Source organism: Barbus barbus, assembly GCF_936440315.1.
Source record: "Barbus barbus genome assembly, chromosome: 37".
In the NCBI taxonomy this organism is placed as follows: Eukaryota; Metazoa; Chordata; class Actinopteri; order Cypriniformes; family Cyprinidae; genus Barbus; species Barbus barbus.
Window position 1 is genome coordinate 20,842,795 of NC_136715.1, and position 22,004 is coordinate 20,864,798.

Below are 22,004 nucleotides of genomic sequence, written 5' to 3' on the forward strand. Positions count from 1 at the left end.
TGGACAAGCACCACACGTGACCGCACTCGTCTCCTTCGCTCTGGTTAAATAGCAAAAGTGAAGTGAATAGAAAGATGACTGCTCTGGTTGTTAAAGAACACAGCAGGCGCGCTATCTGTAGGGATCTATGATCTCCGCGATGCAGAGAACGCGCACGGAATCGCGGAATCCAGTCATAAAACGGAATTTACAGTTTAACGCGGAATGTCACGGAATTTGTCAAAGTTTGGATGAATTAATCAAAAGTAGGTCATTACACTTAAATCAAATCGCGATATGGACTAGTATCTGTAAATATTAAGCTGCAAAAGTCGATTTAAATATGAATCCTGCATGTTCTGCGCGTCTCTGTGTGAATGTGCTGCACGTGCGGTTGTGTTTACTAATGTGGCGCTCGCGGTGATTTCAGCGTCTGCCGTCTCAATGAGGACATAAATACATCAACAATATCTCCAGAACTGATCTGAAAGGCACTTTACGAGCATTTTACCATTTAATTTGAGTAAAACTAGCATCATATCATACACACACAGAACTTTAGAAGTATTCACGGCAACCCGTCAAAATAAAAGTTCGGTTTAACTTAAAGACCGTGTGCCAGAAATAGGCTATATTACTATTATTTAGTAGAATGTACATAATACTACTACTGTTATTTTTTTTAAAGAAATAATCACAAAATATTTTAATTTTAATAGTAAATCCCCTTCATTTGCCAAAAATGTAAATGTTTAATTTTCATTAATTCAAATATAAATTAATTAAAATTGTTTTATGCCTTCATCTGATATCCAGTAAAATTTAAATACACAACACAGAATTTCTGAGGGGGAAAACACATTTCATAAGGCTACTGTAAGAATAAATAAAAATAGTTTGTATGCATTCAAATAATAGACATGCTAAAACACAGAATTTGGTAACAATAAAACATAAGGTGAGAAAAAAATAAAACATTTCATACGGCCCTAAACGTGTAATTTTTGTTACACTTTTAATAAATTAAATGTTAAATTGTATAATTTTCATGATTTTAATGAATTAGACATGCTTTTAGATTAATAGCATTTAATTTGACCATTAAAAAAAAAAAAGTCCAGAAAAATTCAAACGGAAAAAGACGGAATCCAGAAAAATTTAAATGGAAAAAATTGAATGTAGAAAAAAATAAAACTGATTTCATAGGGCCCTATATCTGGAAATATTTTGGTTATGAAGCAAATGAGAATATCAACAAATAGAACTTTGGATTTTAATTAGTACATGTATTAGTAAACATTAGTTTCAATTAACATTTAACTAAGATTAATAAAAGATTAATAAATAAATCAACAAATGCAGTACCTCAAGACATTTTTGTGTTCATGTAAAATATACAACATGTTCTCGACTTGTTACATTTATCTTTAAATTTAAAAAAAAATACCCCCTTAATATTGTGGCAGTTTTTTTCACCGTGGTATCGAAAATGGTATCGAGTATCAATATTTTTCAAGGTATCGTATCGAAGTTAGAAATTCCAGTATCGTGACAACACTACAGTGGAGATTTAAAATTTTTTGCTACCGGCTACAAAATGACTCAAGCCTAAGTGGGGTTCAAGATATCAAAAGGCAGTGAGTTCTTTCTCTGGAAAACCTGAAGTCATCTTACAAAAGAACCCCTTATGCTTGCCCTGTGAAGACACCATCTATCGTAGTTTCATGAACAGAAGTTTCACTGCCATTCTTTCAACATCAACACTGGCCAAAATAGTACAACATATCAGTACAGTCTAACACAGTTTTTTAGTCTTTGAAGAAAAAAGGCAATATATAGACAATTTTAAAAAAAAACAAGGACAGGCGATTTTTATTCATTTTAGGCCATATTACTCTAAAATCATAAACCAAGATAAAACAAATTTGCAAAATGGACTAAAAATGTTCAAGCAGCAAACTTTAACCAAATATTCAAACATTTAATAAGTTGAGTATTAAATTGCAATAAATAAAAGACAGCAAAGGCATATTCACAATTACACATTATTAATAGTATGTGCATTATTCAGTATACAGTTCAGTTTAATGTAAAATGCAATATTACGTTACATTTAATACATGAATTACTGATCAATTTAATGCTTTTCTATAACGTGTTTGTCAACAACTAAAATAAAATATTCAATTACTGTATTCATTCATATTTTTCATCATTTTGTTGATAAACTAAAAGAACAGGATTAACACTGCAAAACTCAAATAATAATACATAAATACCTTTTAACAATTAATACATAACTGATAAATTGTATGCTTTTCTAATATATTGCAGTGCTGTTTGTTGTCAATAACTGAATTAACTCAACTGTCAACAACTGGATTGTGTTAATAAACTTGAAACAAAAAACAAGATTCACACTACATAGTTCGAACAACTCAAAGCCGCCAATATATTTACTGTCAATATACACTTGTACTGCAAAAACATTCATCAAAAAACACCCTATTATGATTCAGCAGCCAGTAATCAATATCAAATTCACTTCTGAAGTTCTGGCCAATGTTTGTGTTTCCTAAAGCCTGGAGTTTGTCGTTCTCAAATACTATAAATCTTGTAAGAACTTAATAAAAACCAAGGCCAAAATGTTTATTCCATTAAAGTCTTCCATCGTTAGCCTTTCAAAACACCAGAGGGAAGGCACAGACCAGGAGAGATGCCCATTCATTGAACTACTAGTAGAGAGTTATAAGAAATAAAAGAAAACACTTATATCTTTTACGCATTTCAGTGTCTGAATGGACTGGAATAATATTTACAATTAATCATTAAGCAGACAATTATCCAATGCGAACATCATAAGAAAGCTGTCAAAAGAACCAGCATCTATAGTACAATGTGCCAAATCAAAAATATAAACTAGATTAGTACAAAAAGCTACAGCAGAGGTGAGATGAAGAAAAAAGGGAATGAGAGGGGAATGTTTAATGAGGCATAACAGTAAATACTTTTGTTGATGGTTGTGAATTAGTTAAGTGCAGCAGTTTCTTGAAAGATGTCACGGTCTCAGCAGATTAGATAGGGGTTTGCAGCTGATTTCACGAGGGAAGAGTGAAGCGAGTGAAGGTTTCAGAAATTGACTTTCTGCCTAATTGCAAAGGAATGACCATGCAACCAGTTACATCTACAAACATCAAGCATATTTCATGCTACAGTTATGTGAGGTCAGAGATATAACGGTAGAAGAAGCTGCCAATCTACACAGAAAAGTCAGGAAAATATAAAACTAGTCCTAGCCGTTCACTCAATGTTTTCAATGATAGCTCATGTTAATCATGATGTACAGTGAGAAGGGCTTGATCCTCATGGCAGATATATGCCCTGCAAACAGCCCAAGTTTAAAAAGGGGATTGATTTAAAAGCTACAAATAAGGAGACCATTGAGAGTGTGTTTACAGTTACTTAGAAACCAAATGAAGAATGTAGTGATTTTAGCGATCGCCAGCAAGGGGTTTGGAAGAAAACATGAGGATTTGTAAAATAAATGTAGTGTAGTATCTTAAAACAGGGCTTGATACGTGTTTGAAATATAAAACGTAGTATGAGCTTCCTATCTGCATTCCAATGAATTAACAGGGTGGATAAAATGGACTCAGTTTTATGATAACAGCACTGTAGAAGTATGTCAGAGCTTTGTGTGGTGTCGAAAACTTCACATTTAAGAGATTATGACAGCATGGATTTACATAGATAACATATGATCCAATTAAGACGTCTCACAGTTAATATTATTAATTGCGTCGACAAGATCTCATTAGATAACAGCGCTCGCACAACAGTCTTTTTCCAGATAGAATCCTATGATTTGTTACCGGTTGTCTGTGGCATTGAATGTGTCTGCAAATATTAAACAATTGCAGCTGAGATTTGATATTTCTACGAGAGCGGTATGAATTATTAGAAAGCATTGCCGAATCAGGACACTAGGGATGGGCGATATGGCCTAAAAAATTTATCACGATAATTTCAGGTATTTATTGCGATAACGATACAAATGACGATAATCTATATATATATATATATATACTGGCACACGTTTACCACGTTGCTGATGACTGAAAGCCTGTGTATGGCTATACTGCTGTGATCTGTTTCAGGCTTTCCATATCATAACATTTTAGAAATTAATTCATTGTAATATCTCAGAAATGGCATATTTAACGAGTACATCACGGAGATTTAGACTGCTTTGCTGTTTGGGTCAGAAATGCACAGGCGGACTGAAGGAAAAAAAATCGCCAAAACTATTGTAAATGTCATATAATGTTCATTGTTAATATTATTATCTTATCTAAACTTTTTATGTGTTTCAAACAAACTTATGTCGCCATCTGCGTTGCATTCATGCAGAGAGCAATATTTTGCATATTACGGTAGTTTGCTCCTCATCTGATTTTCTGTAACCAAACCAGTTGCAAATTGTGGAGGTAGCTCTTCGCGTAACAACAAGCTCCTCCTTATGGTGCGTTCATCCTGCCGCGCGAAATTCCATACATATGCTCTCTGTGGCAGTCATACACGTGCGCCTGGCAGAAGCCCCGCCCATGACGCGAATTCGCGTCTGTTGAAAGAAGCGAGTAAACCCAAAATGTTCACGCGTCCAACTACGCGCGAATAGCGCGATTTATTCGCGCAAGTCGCGTCCGGTGTGAACGCACTGTCAGCCTCACGTCCGCCTTCCGCCATGCTTGTTTTCACTCCGCACGTGAACAGTGAATCGGGCGCGCACAAAACTACATCAACTAGACTTATCGTTATTATCGTGAGGAGACAAATTTTTATCGTGAGGAGAATTTTCAACGGTATATCGCAAACGATAAGATATCGCCCATCCCTACAGGACACTACATCATGTATGTCTGTGAATGAAACAAATTAATATCTGTGAATAAGCTGGTTCACTATAAGAACATGCTGACAATGCACTTTCAACTCCAAGACATGCATTTCAATACAATTTTCTGACATGTAGCAGGCCGATGAGAGAAAAAGTCATGTACAGCTGCTAGAGATCTAGGGTGTGGGTTGCCCCTCGGGGCAATGGGCGAGTTTGTATCAGGAAGGAGGGGGCCCCGGTAGCTAAAGTCAGCTGCTAGACAGTTGTCCCGGTCTTGGTGCTGCCTATAATAACAACAGACTGTAAAAAACGGGGTGCAAATGGCATCATACTATTTTAAGACTCGACAACAGAACTCACACTTTGACAGAAAATATGCAACGGCCTGCAGCTAAAAATGCTAATGACAGATGATCAGCAATACCACAGACACATGAAGAGAAACAATTTCATGAAAGATGTAAGAGACTTAAGAAACTGCAGAACAATAAATATATCAGATGCACAACCAGAAAAAGCATTTAATATGACATATTACATTTTCTAGGACCAATAAAATTAATTTTTCTAGTTAAATGAAAATGTCAATTTTTTCCAAGCAATTAATCCTAGATTAGTGATATTAGACCCACATCACATGGATGAACTCTTCTCTGCTGTTCCCATGGCATCAGATAAAGACATGTTTGTTACAGACCAAAAAGAGGGACAATCCCACAAATGTAAACAACCTAATCATGATGTATGAATACACTCAAATTCACAATTTGTCTAGCTGATATTTATAAAGTTGCCAGGTAGAACTGTATTATAAGGGCTCTTTTTAATTTAGACTGAGCAGATGGTAATATTTACATTTGATACTGGTATTTAGGGGAAGTCGTGGTATTTAGGGGAAGTTGTGGCCTAATGGTTAGAGAGTCGGACTCGTAATCCAAAGGTTGCGGGTTCGAGTCTCGAGTCTCTGAATCAGGAGAAAAATTACTGTACGAATCGGGCTTAATATAGATTTTTCAACTGTCTCAACTGAAAGCAACTTGCACTGACATAACTTACAATATGTCAGTGCCATTGATTTGAATCAAGATGCAGACGAGTAATTAGTTTTTTCTAAGGCACATTTTAAAAACTACTTAAATATCCTAATTTAACTAAGGCCTAATCCTGGTCTAATCTAAGCCTTGTCTGTGAAACCAGACCCTCAAAGTTATTTTTTTTTTTCATGCAGCTTTTCACTTCACAAGACGTTAACTAATGGACTGAAGTCATGTGGATTATTGCGATGGCTTTAATCAGCTGTTTAGACACCCATTCACTGCAGAGGATCTATTGTTGAGAAAGTGATGGAATGCTACATTTCTTCAAATACAATGAAGCAGCAAACTAATCTAAAACTTGGATGAATTTTCAGCATATCTTCATTTTCAAGTGAAATATTCCTTCAGGTAAATACTTCTGCTTGTTCCAAGTCAACTCAAGGCTAAAGGAAAGCCACAAACAGCTCAAATCTTATTTCTACTTACAGTGTATCCATGCACAGAGCAACACTACACGTTAGGACTTATAAAACATTCAGGCTGTCATTTACAGTATTGATCAGCCTGAAATTGAATGCAACACAATACAAGGAGATCAACGCAAACCTGGGCATTCACAAACTCAAATCCTGAAGGAAAACATAATGAGAATTGAATCACATTAAATAAAAACTAGTCTAACTAAAGCACAGATGACAGCCCAGAGCATCTTGGAAACACACTGGCTTCAGGCCTGAGAGGAGTTATCCAGACACTCTATTGGCGGCTGTGAGGCTTTGATTGATGTCTATAAATACAGGCGACATTCTCAGGCATACAGTTGGAATCGCCACCTTTTCAGCAATGCCCGCATTTGTAGTACACAGCATCACAAAGCCAGTGGACAGGTGGTGATATTGGCACCATTTCACATTATGCCAACTATTGGCTGGCCCAATTTAGGTAGCTTCATCTTGGCACATCTTTCCGACAGAAACTGTGCCAATAGGAGCAAAGTATCTTCAGGTCATACCTGCGCTGTCCTATGTGGACAACCAATCCCAGCAAGGAAATGGACGGTATTAGATTTTCAATCTTAATACTGTCAATAACAAGCAGCAGCAGCTGATAAAATCTAAGCAATTTAGACTGAATAGGAAAAGGAACAGTTCAACCAAAAGTGAACATTTGCTGTAGATTAAAATCCAAGATGTAAAGGAGTTTGTTTCTTCATCAGATTTGGAGAAAAGTAGCATTACATCACCAATGGATCCTCTGCAGTGAATGGGTGCCGTCAGAATGAGAGTCCAAACAGCTGATTAAAAGCATCACAATAAAATACCTAGAATAAGAAAGACATTTTTGCAGAAGCCCAAATCAAAAGGAGGAATGGGACTACCTAACTTTCAGACCTTATTATTGGGCAAGTAATATAAAGATGATGGCCTACTGGTTACAAAAACAACCCCAATTATGGGTAAAGCATAGAAAGTGCATGCTGTTATCCTTCTTCACTTTCAGCTTTACTGTTTTCACCTCTATCTACTATACGTCCTGGTCTGTTCGAAAATCCAGTAGTTTCACATATACTCAAGATTTGGTCCCAGGTCCGAAAATGTTTTGGTTGGCAGGCTGGTTCTCTCTAAAGCCCTATCACAAAAAATCACTAATTTGCTCCCTCATTTAAAAATACAATATTTGATGACTGGGTTGAAAAAGGAATTCATAATTTTATAGACACATTTATTGATAAAGTATTTCCATCATTTGAGCAGCTACAAAATAAACATAATATACCTCGGTCACATTTTTTTAAATATTTGCAGGTACGAAACTTTGTTAAATAAAATAACCCATTATATCCCAAATCTCCAAAAATATCAGTAATGGAAGTGATAATTTTTCATGACCCTAATGAGAAAGGAGTTATTTCGTATATATACGAAATGCTCTTCCAGTTGACAAATACATCATCTCTAGAACACTTAAAGTCTTCCTGGGAGGAAGATTTGGGTGTTGAAATTACAGACGAACAATGGGAGATAGCCGTTAGACAGATTCATAGATCATCGATATGTGCAAGACATGGCCTCATACAATTTAAACGAGATTGGGTTGTTTAGACCCAGCGGTTGGGTTAAATATTTAACCCAATTAAATATTTAACTGGGTTATTCCAACAGTCTATCTTTGGTGTAAGCTAAAAATGTATTTAAGTACTAATGCATTATAAAAAATCAAATGAGATTAAGTCTAGATTATCAAACACACATTAAGACATGGTTATAAATAAAACAATTTATATATATATATATATATATATATATATATATATATATATATATTAGGGGTGGCACGGTACACAGATGTCACGGTTCGGTACGTACCTCGGTTCGGGGGTCACGGTTCGATACAATTTCGGTACAACAGGGAAAAAAAAGACATCTACTTTGCTCAGTTTCTTTTATTTTGATGTGAAAATGCTAAATATTATTACATGTTATATATATAAAATCTGTTTTGTTTTCATTGTGAGTGTACACAAATAAAAGCAGACCTTTAACTACAAGCAACAGCACAAATAAAAATACAATAAAGATACAAATAAAATAATCAGTGATTTTCAGGGGGGTTTTTTAGGTACAGAAATTGAAGTACGATTAAAGTAATCAAAGGTAAAACAGCATTGCATATTTGACTGTATAAATTAAAGATTACTCTTTATTAAAGTTACAAAAGCGATTCAATCAAGAGCAGTGAGTGATTTCTTTGTTGTTGCTGTTTATTTAATATTAACTGTCACTTTAAGAGAAAGCAGTGATACTGTACGCCCAGCCGGCTATGTCTGCTATAGGATACTTACCAAGACGGGCATTTTGACAGAATTTTGTGTGAATTTATCCATTAAAACACAATACTTCAGAGAGAGCTTCATATTTGCGCGCGTTCTGAGGCGCAGGTTTGTGCGCTTCTGATGAACGCACGCACAAATCTTCTCACTGCGCGCGCCAGCTCGCGTCCTCTGGCTCTTAAATATTTGAGCTGGCAAAGCTTACATGACTTTAGTCTAAACACCAATATCAACGTGTGCTGTTCAGGTCTCACCTGTGCGCGCGCTATTAGCACCCGGGTGATGACGGAATAAATGCTCATATTCCAGCATACGGCACTCGCATTGAACAAGAGTGAATGATTTGTCCACTTATTTATTTATTTTTTTTCTCATCGCTGTTGTTATAATGTACTGGGAAGCCAGAATGCGCATCCATTAACAGAAACATACATTAGCCGAACCCTATTTGTTTTAACAAACCACATGCGTTGTCAGAATTCAGTTGAACCGCGGTCCTAGCGCGTGCCGAACCGTGTGTGGAGAACCGTGTGGTTCGGTTTTTTTCCGCGAACCGTGCCACCCCTAATATATATATATATATATATATATATATATATATATATATATATATATATATATATATATAGATAGATAGTAGGGCTGCACGATTAATCGCATGCTATTGTCATGCGCATCTTGTCAGTAAAGCTGGTTCTTTGATTAGCGGTAAATCTCCATCACCTGCTTTCAGATGGATGCAATTGATCGAATGCGATTGATCAGCAATTATGAATGCGATTTTGCATAGCTTGTCAGCGAACTACGGCTGTGGGTATTAAATGCTGCTCCATCTGAAAGCAGATGATGGAGATTTACCGCTAATTTCCATATTGCGCAGATGGGAAGCTCTGTATCGGGGAATACGTCTCTTTATATCAGACAATCCAGTTGTGTTCCTCTGCAGCCAGATTGAACATTGTTGTAGCCTATATGTTATGCTCTATTCATTTTTAGAAGCCACCTACTTTTCTACTCCATTTTAAACGCTGTTCTTGTATTGAAATTAAGCAAGCTCCACTGCTGCACACATTTCACAATATTGATACAGGGACAGCTGTATCGATACTCGTATCGTCAAATCTCTGTGACGATACATCGTCGTATCGATGTATCAAACACAGCACTAATTTCAATATATACAAATACTGTGATATAAAATAACATAACTGAAATCATGTAATGAGAATTTCTTCATACCGCCTCTAGGTTTAAGTAAGGTTTGAGGTTACAAAATATTTACAACATCCTTATTATTTGTATTTACCACATCAAAGCCTGTTAAACAATCATTCTTTAATTTGTCAGATTAAAGTTTTTCTTTCAATCAGAGCAAAAGTTGTTTCTGAAGGGTTAATCGCCTCACCTGGTTTTGTAGTGTGCAGCACTCCCTTAATTCAAACACCCCACCTTAATCTACATGACTGCAGTTAGCAACCATAGCCGCAATTATTTCACAACAGCTAACAAATTATTCCTCACAGTGATGATGGCAAAACTTCACTGCACCTAATACTTCCTCTTTACAGGCAAAACACACCTACACACTGCCAGACATACAGAAAACCTCTTTATGCATGCAAACTGTACTAACAACAAATAGAGACATCCTTATGTTACACACAGCCACCCAAAACCATTCTCTAAATAACCGAGAAAAAAAATACTGGAAACCATAAGCTTGCCTAAGGGAGAAAACAAGTTATGACCTAATACACCGTGCACTTGCACTGTCAAAATGTGTCATCTGAAAGTAGAACTCAGTGAATCACCAGCATTAAACCAAAACTCACACTAAAAGCACGTTCCTGGATAATACAGGGGGAGTGGAATATGTTCTGCTGCTTTCAAGAGGATTATTTTACACTTTCATTCACACATGACATTGTGAAAGGAGAGCCACACTAATGCATGTATCTGGCAGCTAAAACCTCAGACATCCAATTTCACAAGCCAGACCAGAATTAAGAGCCGACATTTTCAGCATCAACATAAAGCAATGAAATTCCACAGCAATATTTGACTTTATTTACTGCAGAAGTGTTGTCAAATGACCCGATACTTCGGTACCAAAAATAAATACCTAAAATGTCACGGTACCAGGTTTTTTCAAGTAACAGTGGTACCGAGTACCTGGTGAACCTGGTTCTTGACGTGTAGGCCCTATGATTTCCGAGATGCAGAAAGCGTGGACGGAATCTCGGAATCCAGTTATAAAAACGGAATTTACAGTTTAGCACGGAATGTCATGGAATTTGTCAAAGTTTGGATGAATTAATCAAAAGTAGGTCATTACACAAATCAAATCGCGACATGCACTAGTATCTGTAAATATTAAGCCGCAAAAGTCCATTCAAATATGAATCCCGCATGTTCTGCGTGTCTCTGTATGAATGAATGGAGCAGACACGCGTTTTTTGTTTTTTTTTACTACATACACTGAAGCGCGCCTGATGCTCGCTGTGATTTCAGCATCTGCCATCTCAATGAGGACATGAATACATAAACAACATCTCCAGAACTGCTCTGAGAGTCACTTCAGAAGCATTTTACCGTTTCATTCGAGTAAAACCAGTGTCGTATCATATAGCTACACACACACAGAAATGTAAAGGTATTCATGGCAACCAAACTTTTATTTTCAAAATAAAAGTTTATATTAAAGACATTGTGCCAGAAATATATTACTATTAGTAGAATGTATGTGGTACTATTACTAATGTTGAAAAAAATTTAGAAATCTGTATTTTTAAAGAAATAATCACACAATATTTGTTCCATATTTTAATTTGAACAAAATAAAATGTTTAAATTTCATAAATTAAAATAAATTAAATTTGGGTGAAACTGTTTTTCATACTTTATTACTTGCGAAAAAACTTGAAACACAATTTTAAATAAATATAATGGCATTGATTTTTGTACATTTTATTTTTGTTGACTTTATTAATAAAAATAGTATGTTTTTAATTAGCATGTTTTTGTGTTTTGCTTTGATACCGAAATTGAGAACCGTGGATTTTCACTGGTATCGGTACCGAATACTGAAATTTTGGTACCGTGACAACACTATACCGCAGCAGTGTTATGTGAGATAGTCTCAAACAGTTCATATGTTGCTGTCAAAATGCTCTGTCATCTTTCACGAGAGATGTTATGAGTCAATATGACTGTGACAGAGACTGTATGTAATGGCAAACGATCACGTCTTGTCTGTCCAATGCCACATAAACATCACTCTGTAGATCAGAGATGCCCAATCCTTTCACCTTTGACTTGGCACACCATACCATAATCACAGGGGAGGGGAGATAAGCCATTTATATTAATTTGATTGTTTTATTTTAACATGATTTTTTTTTTTCAATGAAATTCAGAGAATATAAATTAATTTTGTTTTAAAATACATTATAATGTAATACAATTGGATATTATGTATATTTTTTTCAGTCCACAGCCCTCAATCAAGCTAGATATTTGGTAGTCAGCAATGTGGGCACTCATTTAGCCTCTATATATATATATATATATATATATACACACACACACACAGTGGCCCTAAATATCTGGACACTCAAGCCACAATTAGGCCTAATGCATGAATCTCACTGCATTAGATAAAGTTTTAAACCAAGCATCATTTATTTACATGAAATATAGTACAAACATGCTTTATGTCAGTAGCACTCAACCAAGGGCCCTGGACTCACCAGAGGGCCTCAGTAAACTTCCAAGTGTGATTTAAAAATACTTAATTTAATATTACTGATGCAATTATTATATTTTTATTAATAAAGTAAAATAGTCTAACTTAAGTTAAATGCTAAAAAAATATATATACATGGAATAAAAAAAGCAATTCCCCCCTTGGTAATTATTGTTTTTGTTTGTCTCTCAGTTTGCTAATTAAAATAATGAATTTAAAACAATCTGCTTTGTCATAATTCTATACAAATACTGGTGGAAATATCTGACCTTATATGTAGGGGGGGACCACAGAAAATATTTCATTTTTTTAATATCTGTCAAGAATTAGTTATCAGTCAAAACACTTAGCAGCTATTCACCTTATTTTGCAACGCGGAAGTAAATACGATGACGTACTTCCTTATAATGTGTTAGACTTCCGTTTCGCTACCTTGTAGGTAAGGAGCGATGTGGGGAGAACACAGTTAAACGCCGTGATGGTAAATATTTACCACACCCGCGGTGTATAACACAGTGGGAGGATGAAATGAAAAAGTGGCCTGCCATAACTTATGAGGACATTTTAAATTTTTTTGTGTTGTCGCTCGGAGTAGACGGGTCTTCGATGCGGAATTATAAAAGCACGGAGGCATATCAGTAGCTACGTTACCTGCTCAGCGGAAAAGTCGGTCGAGTGCTGGTACATGAAATAGACAGCGATTTCGTGTTTTTAAAAGCAGACGTGAATGCAAGTCAAAGTGTTGCAAATGTGCATTCAGAATGTTAGCTTCATTCACCATTCATTTCATGGACAAAATATGCAGTGAAATATGCAATGAAAGTGAATGGTGACTGTGGCTAACATTCTGAATAATGTCTCCTTTTTTGTTCCACTGAGGAAAGTATTCAAAGTATTGGAATGATGCGAGTAAATATCAGTAAATGATCAGTAAATGATGACATGTTTTATCTCTTTCATCTGTGAAAGCACTTGTTGATAGTTTTAAATTAGTAATGAAATTTTTTGGTCCTTATCCGTAAACTGATTACTGTGCTGTGCAGCATTAGGTCGGATTAATAGCATCCAAATAAGTTATAAAATAACTTAAATATGTGTGTCCTTTTGTTCCATGAGTTTTGAAAAAGTGACGAATTGGTGTTTATTTACCTAGCACTGCTAAACTGTATCATTTTCAGTGTATGTTGGGGGGGAATCAAAATAAATTGCATCTTGACATTATGATTTGTGTTTGTGTGTGTGCATATACAGGGAGAAAAAAGTAATATAAGGTCTTGAAAATAGCTTCTTCACCCTTCGGAGGTGCGTGCAAATCATAGGGTGCCCCACATCCACATTCAGCTCTTGTGCGTGGATTATGATCAAAACAAATGTCTTGCAGGTATTTTTTACCTTTGAACCAGCTATTATGACACCCCCTAACTGCGCAAAGTACGCCATTCTTTCTGTAGTCCATATTAAAAGTTAACTAGCCTGTAAAATCTACACAGTCGACGCAAAACTACGTAATCACAATACAACTAATATTAGCGGAAGTGCTTTACCGGAAGTCTGACACATTATAGTTCGAAAATGGCGGCGTCCGCGTTTACATGAAAAATAAGGTGAATACACCTGTAAAAAAAAATGACATCATGCATTCATTAAAATGAACCAAAACACCAAATACATTCTCTTTTCAAATTTAATTTACCCATTTAATTTTTTAAAAACGTGACTTCAAAACTCTCAAATGAATGTTTTGCTCACAAGAACATTTACCACTTCTCCTAGATTTGAAGTATTTCTTGCTGAGTTTTCCCATACTGTAAAAAATCCTAAACTCATTAATAATAACAATCTTCTTAAGGACTATGAGCTTACCTTTCTTACTGATTGTGGTGTCCTTTGTTTGTCATTTTGCATAAAAATACTAATTTAAAAAGAAAGATGGTTTCGAGCCAATGAGCAAAAACGACTGAGAAAAGTGAAATTAGTTCCAAGAAAAAAAATCGGCTTTGTATTATGATATTTTGCTATTTCTTTCAGGCATTAATTGTGAAGTAACACTTTATAATAAGGTTTTAAAATTAGTTAACTTGAACTAACAATGACAAATAGTTGTAATGTTTGTTAATTTCAACAGAAAGTTTTATCTGGACCAACAATGATCAGCTGTATTTATATTAAAAGTTAACAAAGATGAACGGGCTAATTCATTGTAACAAATGTATTCCTCATTGATAGTGAATACTGATGGGACCTTACTGTAAAGTGTTACTGGGGCTTAGTGTCCAAATATTTCTGGGTGGGGACCACTGAATGTATATAAGCCTACTGTAGACAGAAAATCCTAATAAATCAAGACATTTCGAGGTGCATTTTTCATCTGCATGTCAAACAAGCAGTTGACTTACGAGCCAATCTAACCTGTTCTGTCTGACAAAAGAGCTAAAACACCTGACTTACCTTTCCCGTCTTGTGGTCGAACCACACCAGAGCGTGATTCCTGGACAACACCTTGCAGTCGAAGGTGGCGTTATTCTGGGCAGGGCGACACCGGGCCACGGAGCGCCCGATCTTGACCGGCTCATCCAGGTAGACATGACGTTCCTGAAACGGGTGTGAATTCGGGCGACAGGTGAACACGGCCAGCGCTGAAGGCATTGAGGATGGCTTGGGAGTGCTACTCCAACCAGAGACGAAAGACAGGGTTTCTTGATCCAGAGTGGTCCGTTGCTCCAATTCTCCAATTTTTTTTTAATGAATTAGCAGGAGAACAACGCACATAGCAATACGAAAAACGATAAGAAAAGACAAGGCTCTCCTGCTGACCGACTACATAACGTCAAAATGACTGTAGTTAGAGACTACGTAGACGACTCCATGCCCCCTAGCGAGACCCCCATGATGCCAAACCAGCTGCCCAATTCCATACAAATCTGTTTTTTTAGATGACAGTCCACAACTTGAGCTGTTACACCTCGTTCCCTGCACAATTCATCCTCATCCCCCTTCACAACCATAGGCCTGACCAAAAAACTAGTCAGTAACGCTAATATACTAGTAAATTAACCTGTTGGACCAGCTAATCTAAACTCACCCCAGAAATAAGCCTATCCGCCGTTTGACATGCGCTTCTAGATTAACTGGCAATGACTTGTATATTAACGGGCACAAAACGCACTAACGCAAATGTTAAACCCCAATAACCATTAATAACGTGAGTGGGTTTGTCTCAAGTATGCAGGACAGATCAAGTCACCACTCCCCAAGACTGATCAGCCTTTCACTATGAAAACAAAAGCTCAAAGGCCTAATCAACCCAACATTCACAAGCTTTTAACTGTCAAAAATCACGCAAGCTTTATAAACCGCTCCCGCGGAGGGTGTTTTCTTGCGTACCAGAGAGCGTTAGCTAGCTAACTCCATATTAGCGCGTTAGCTTCGCTGAGGTAACGGTGGCCTTTACCTTCTTCTTATCAAGCCCTCCGGACTGAAAGAGACTTTAGAAATAACTCCGAGTGAATTTATCCGGGAGGAATAAGTAATTTTTTCCGTCTGTGCAACTTTCGTGAGCGGAGAATTTGCGCAAATCCAGTATTAGCTCGGGAGCTCGATACCTAGCTTAGCTCGCTGAGGGACGCGATAAATACCTCAGAAAAGAAACTCGCAAACGAATAAAGTCCGTGACACGATCCCGCGGTAGGCCGTGGAGGTCTCCGCTACCGGGGACACTGAAAACGGGAAGAAAAATCGTTGTGTGCGAGAGGATAATTGGAAGTAAGTCCTCCTGAAGAGAAACACACACACACCGGCCACAAACCGCCGCGGGGCTCGCGCACCACCGAGAAAGGGGCGGGGACTCTGCTGTGACGCGCAAATGGGGGCGGGGCTACTGTGTGGACGAATTGCGTTTCCAGAGAAAGGGGTGACGTTTTTCATATGGAATGAAAATAGATGGTGTAATTATAAAGTACAGAGTAATATTAATTAACTACATGTACTTACTATATGATTTGAGTTAGGATTAGGGTTTGCCTTACGGTTGCTTGTATGTAATTATGCATAATTTATTGTTATTATACTACTTAGTGCCTGTAACGTGTAACAAGGACACCTTAAAATAAAGTGTTACAAAAATTATTTTTAAATGTTATTACATTTAAATTAATTTGTTGTGTCTTTACTTTTCATTAATTTATTTATTTCCATGTTTGTTTGTCTTTGTTTAAACTTTTTTTTATTTATACTTACATTTCTGTCTATATATTATATATGATCTTATTATAATGATCACAGCCTTTATGTATATAAGGTCAATTCTAGACCATATTCATGAAGTGCTTGCTGGAATCCCTTTTAAAAATAGCTCAGAAGGGGTTCCTTCACTATCTGATCCAAATTATTCATTTAAAAATCCAGTAAGTAAGATGCCAAACTGGTAGAGTTTACCTCATATTTATTGACCAAACAGCTCGCTTAGCAAACACAGACAACACAAATCAAATCCATATTGGCAAAATCAAAGCCTTTGGAAGGTGCTTCTAGTCTCCCAGTAAAAGTACAAGTTATTTATGGAGTTCAAAATCATCACTGGAAAGTTGTTTTAATTCAGAAATGAGGAGAGGGTTTCAAAGCTAACTCCTGTCCCTCTGTTTGTATCTGTGGACTAAATTACAGTTGAACATCTGTCATACCAAATGGAGCGTGCTGATTTGACTCTAATGTCTTGCTCAGGCTAATCCAATTGCTTTGTCTTGGTTCTTAATGCGACCAATAAGAAGTAATTAGTTGTTCACTGTTGGAACATCTACATGCAAACAATGGTGCGGTACAGTGATGCCTGAGGCTATATGATGTTAAAAGGCACCATGTGAAGGCCATCCTTCATTTGATTAAAAATAGACAACAGAGCCTAACATGTTATTAATTTCAACAAGTGTGCCACAGAAATGTACAACTACAATAGTCTTCAGCTGAAACCAAACTATATTTGACCTAAAAATTATATTATCGGATTAAATAAATTACATTAAACATAATCATGCAAATATGGAATTTGGAAAGGATTATAAGGTTTTCTCAGTCGCATACACTCTATACTATAATTATATATATATATATGTGTGTGTGTGTGTGTGTGTGTATGTAACTGTCATTTGTCAGTTATATTATCATTTACAACATTACAACAGAAAAAAAGTAAAACAATTTTAGTGCTATTAAAAAATATATTTTTGTTCCTTAAGGCTTGTAAATAAATGTAAGTAATTTAAATGTAAGAAATTTTGTTCGCAAAGAGCATACGATGTATAGTATTTTTCTAATAAAATAAATAATTGCATAGAGTATTGTTCTTTACATCACAAAATGTCATTCTACACATACACATTACACAATGCACATTAGCACATCAATACACAATTTTTTACAATTCAAACTCATCAACCTAGTGAATAAAAACAAGAGACGCCGTGGCTGCGTGCGCGCTCCCATAAAAATCTTGACCTCACTTATGACGTTAGCACGCTGTCGACGCAAGCTCCGCCTCTTTCGTCCTGGACGTGTTTGTATTTACAGCTCAAGTTCCTCCAGCTTTCACCAATAAACCGAGTCTGATCCCACCTGGACCAAACGGAGGGTATCACCATGGCCTTTCAGGGGTCTGAGGGACTGGAAGAACAGATCGAGGAGCCGGAAGATACTCTGAGAGTTTCTCCGGCGGAGGAGATGCCCGTCGATGGGCCTCCAGCGGTAGAGGAGCCGCTACTGCTGCCGTGGGACCGCTTCTCCTCCTGGCTCCACTGCATTTGTGTGGTCGGCTTCGATCTGGAGCTCGGGCAAGCTGTGGAGGTACAGCAGACTGTCATATTAGTACGATTTAAATCATATTATCTGTGTAGTTGTCATCTGAGAGTTAGCCTGCTAGCCGGCTAACTGTGTGGAAGTCAATGGAAAACCTGCTAGCATCAGTGGCTAACAAAAAATAGCGAAGTCATCAAAAACTATGTATTAGAAATATTTTCAATAATTGTGTGTGTGTGTGTGTGTGGAAATACATACATACACACACACACACACACACGCACATACATACACAGTTGTGCTCATAAGTTTACATACCCCTTGCAGAATGTGCAAAATGTTAATAATTGACACAAAATAAGAGAGATCATGAAAATTGCATGTTATTTTTGTATTTAGTACTGCCCTGAAAAAGATATTTCACATAAGATGTTTACATATAGTCCACAAGTCGAAATAATAACTGAATTTATAAAAATGACCCCATTCGAAAGTTTACATACCCTTGAATCTTAATACTATGTGTTATTTCCTGGATGATCCACCACTGCCTTTATATTTTGTGATAGTTGTTCATGAGTCCCTTGTTGGTCCTGAGCAGTTCGACTGCCTGCTGTTCTTCAGAAAAATCCTCCAGCTCCTGAACATTTTTTGGTTTTCCAGCATCTTCTGCACATTTGAACCCTTTCCAACAGTGACTGTATGATTTTGAAATGCACCTTTATACATGGAGGACAATTGAGGGACTCATGTATAACTATTACAAAAGGTGAAAACATATACTGATGCTCAAGAAGGCCACACAATGCAATGGAGGCTAGATGAGATCTATGCACTCATCGCATAGATGGGAAATCTCTGTCCTGGTTATTATATTATATTATATTAATATTTTTGTAAACATTTTAGCTACTTTTTATTTCATTGCAATTTACCGTAATTGCAGTTTTATAGTACAGCAGGATATTAGAGCAGTGTAAGCAGTTCAGTGGTGCATGTTAATGTGTCTGATCTTTTATGTTTTGATCAATATGTCTGGAAGCTTTCAGTAGTTATGAAATATTTGTGCATATTTCAATCTGTGTGTTTGGTTGTGGAGTGCACATTTTCCATGTTATATTTTTTCTGCTGCAGGTGATTTACACACACCACTCCAAACTCACTGAAAAAGAGGTATTAACTTTTTTTATATTATCCTGCTGGTTTCAGCCATGGATTTAGATGGTCAGTCTTAAAATATTGAGTGGTTTCTTTGTTTTTCTCATTTCAGAAAACAAGTATATGCTATCTGTCATTCCCAGACTCCAATTCAGGTAAATTGCATGTCTTCACTACAGTTTTCAGTTTTACAAGTTTCATGTTTCTTCCTGTATCTGTTGTAAATAATAAACAGTTGATGCACAGATGTTTGTCAGCTGTAGATTTAAACCTGCATTGCCTAAACGTTTAACGTTTTTGACTGCAGAATGTTCTGAAAGCTGTACAGATATTCAGTGATCATGTCAGAAGCATTTCACTATCTTTGTATTTTGTAATGCAGTTCATGTTTCTTGTGTTCATTAATGTATTTTTGAAGCCTGACATAAATTTGAATCACTTTTTATACTATATGTGAGTATTATTTTCGCTCAGAGTGTGTGTGTTGTGATTAAGCAGTGCAGTCATAGTGTATTTTCCTGCGGTTAAGGTTTGATTTAGAGGATTGTAATTCATCTGAGTGAGTACTATGACCCGTGTGTCTTACGCTAATGTGTGTGGGATGAGAGTTTGACATCTCCCTCCAGCAACACCACATGCATATTCAGAAAGAAACTCACAGCGTGGGTTGTGGAGTACCTGACTCTTCTGTATTAGAGATATTAATGGACCGTCACTGACTGAGTAGGTCAATATGTGTGATTGCACACTTGTAGTTGCTTCGTAACAATGTGTGTTTTGATGTAAATATATCATGTGAGTTTGTTTTTTTCTTCTTGGGAACATATTTTGAGAAATGTAGCATTGCATCACTCGCTCACCAATGGATCCTCTGCAGTGAATGGGTGCCGTCAGAATGAGAGTCCAAACAGCTGATAACAATGATCCACAAGTAATTCACACCACTCCAGTCCATCAGTTAAAGTTTTATGAAGCAAAAAGCTATGTGTTTGTAAGAAACAAATCCTTCATTAAGGCATTTTTAACATGAAACCATTGCTTCTGTCTAAAATACCAGTTCATAATGGAAAATAATGCTTCCTCCAGTGAAAAAGTGGTCTGGTCTGAATCAGGAGAGAAATGTGCACAGATCAAGCACCGTTTACAAGCCAAAAAGGCCGATTGTAAACAAATATGTGGGTGTTTTTTTTTTATATGAGACGACAACAGGAGATGTACTTTTTCACTGGAGGAAGCATTATTATTTTTCTTTTTTGTATAGAAAATTAGTTTTAATGTTTTGCATTTGATGTTAACAGCTGTGCTTATCTCGAACAAAAGTCTTCAGCATTTGTCAATACTGTAAATAGAGCAGTCGGTGTTGTTTTCTACAGTATCGGCTGTGATAAAAATGGCATCTCTGATCTTCACAGATTCAGCTCTGCGTGTTACTTAGTTTGTGATAAACTTGGGTTATTAATAGTGATGCGGTACAAACAAGGAGGAACAGGATTTGAAGATTACAGGACAGTCCTGTTAATGACGTTGTAAATACACAGATGCTCTTATTCTGCATGCGTGTTTGAGGAGTTCACTCGCCGCTAGTGAATCTACTAGTGAATCTCCTGGTGTGATATTGATCCTGTTCTCGTTGTTCGGAAACTGGAGAACCTGATGTATTAGCAGACATCCTATCCCTTTATTCTACTCACTTCAGCTCTCCTACAATACAATATATTATCCTACAGGATGTAGCATGTCTTGTTGAAAGCGCAAATGTGTATCATATTTTACAAACTAGTAAAGCAACCGTATCATATATATACATATATATATATATATATATATATATATATATATATATATATATATATATATATATATATATATATATATATATATATATAAAAAAAAATTGGAATGTCCTATTTAATATAATTTTTCTGTGCAAAAAAAATGACTCATACATTTTTACAGTGATTTACAGAGAAAACATCATTCAGTGTAACAATAGTTCATATACCAAAAAACGTCCATCGTATTTATGACCATTAATCATTAAATGACGTAAAAAGACTCTTAATTAAGGATCACAGTGTAGATTAAAAATACTAATTAATTGTTACTTTAAATCTTTGCCACGATCCATCAAGCCACTACGTCTTACCCATTTCTCAGCAAGACGTTTTTAATCATTTAAATATAATGTATTAAAATAAAATATTTTAATGTATTTTAATAAGTACCAGTCAGAATAAGTGTTGTTTAATTTTTACATAAATATATCTCTTACGCTGAATTTTGAAGGAACATTATTTTGACTGTTTTTCTAAAAAATTATATGAAACAATCAAATATATTATGGTTTCCACAAAAAAAAGCAGCACAACTGTTTTAAACATGGATAATAATGATAATAATAATAATACTAATAAATGTTTTTTGAGCAGCAAATCAGTATATTAGAATGATTTCTGAAGGATCATGTGACACTAAAGACTGCAGTAATGATGCTGAAAATTCAACTTTGCATCACAGGAATAAATTACATTTTAATATACATTAAAATGGAAAACAGCCATTTTAAATTGT

At 36.1% G+C, this 22,004-nt stretch overlaps 2 protein-coding genes across 8 annotated transcripts in view; one reads left to right on the forward strand and one right to left on the reverse strand.

Annotated features, from left to right (window-relative positions):
- The window catches only part of slmapa (sarcolemma associated protein a), a 74,268-nt gene extending 57,932 nt beyond the window's left edge, over positions 1–16,336 (reverse strand). For 4 of the 6 annotated variants that reach the window (XM_079397081.1, XM_079397082.1, XM_079397079.1 and 1 more), the window contains exon 1: positions 14,937–16,325. In XM_079397081.1, coding sequence (XP_079253207.1) covers positions 14,937–15,134 — 198 coding nt within the window. In that variant the 5' untranslated portion in view covers positions 15,135–16,325. Of the gene's footprint in view, positions 1–14,936 lie in introns of all 6 variants that reach the window. The other 2 variants (XM_079397080.1, XM_079397078.1) reach the window with 1 other exon arrangement.
- Positions 16,337–18,004: 1,668 nt separating this feature from the next.
- dennd6a (DENN/MADD domain containing 6A) overlaps positions 18,005–22,004 on the forward strand; it is a 29,894-nt gene continuing 25,894 nt past the window's right edge. Inside the window, exons 1-3 of one of the 2 annotated variants that reach the window (XM_079395816.1) lie at positions 18,005–18,323; positions 19,410–19,448; positions 19,546–19,588. In XM_079395816.1, the coding sequence (XP_079251942.1) occupies positions 18,120–18,323; positions 19,410–19,448; positions 19,546–19,588 (286 nt within the window). In that variant the 5' untranslated portion in view covers positions 18,005–18,119. The remainder of the gene's footprint in view (positions 18,324–19,409; positions 19,449–19,545; positions 19,589–22,004) is intronic. The other variant, XM_079395817.1, reaches the window with a different exon arrangement.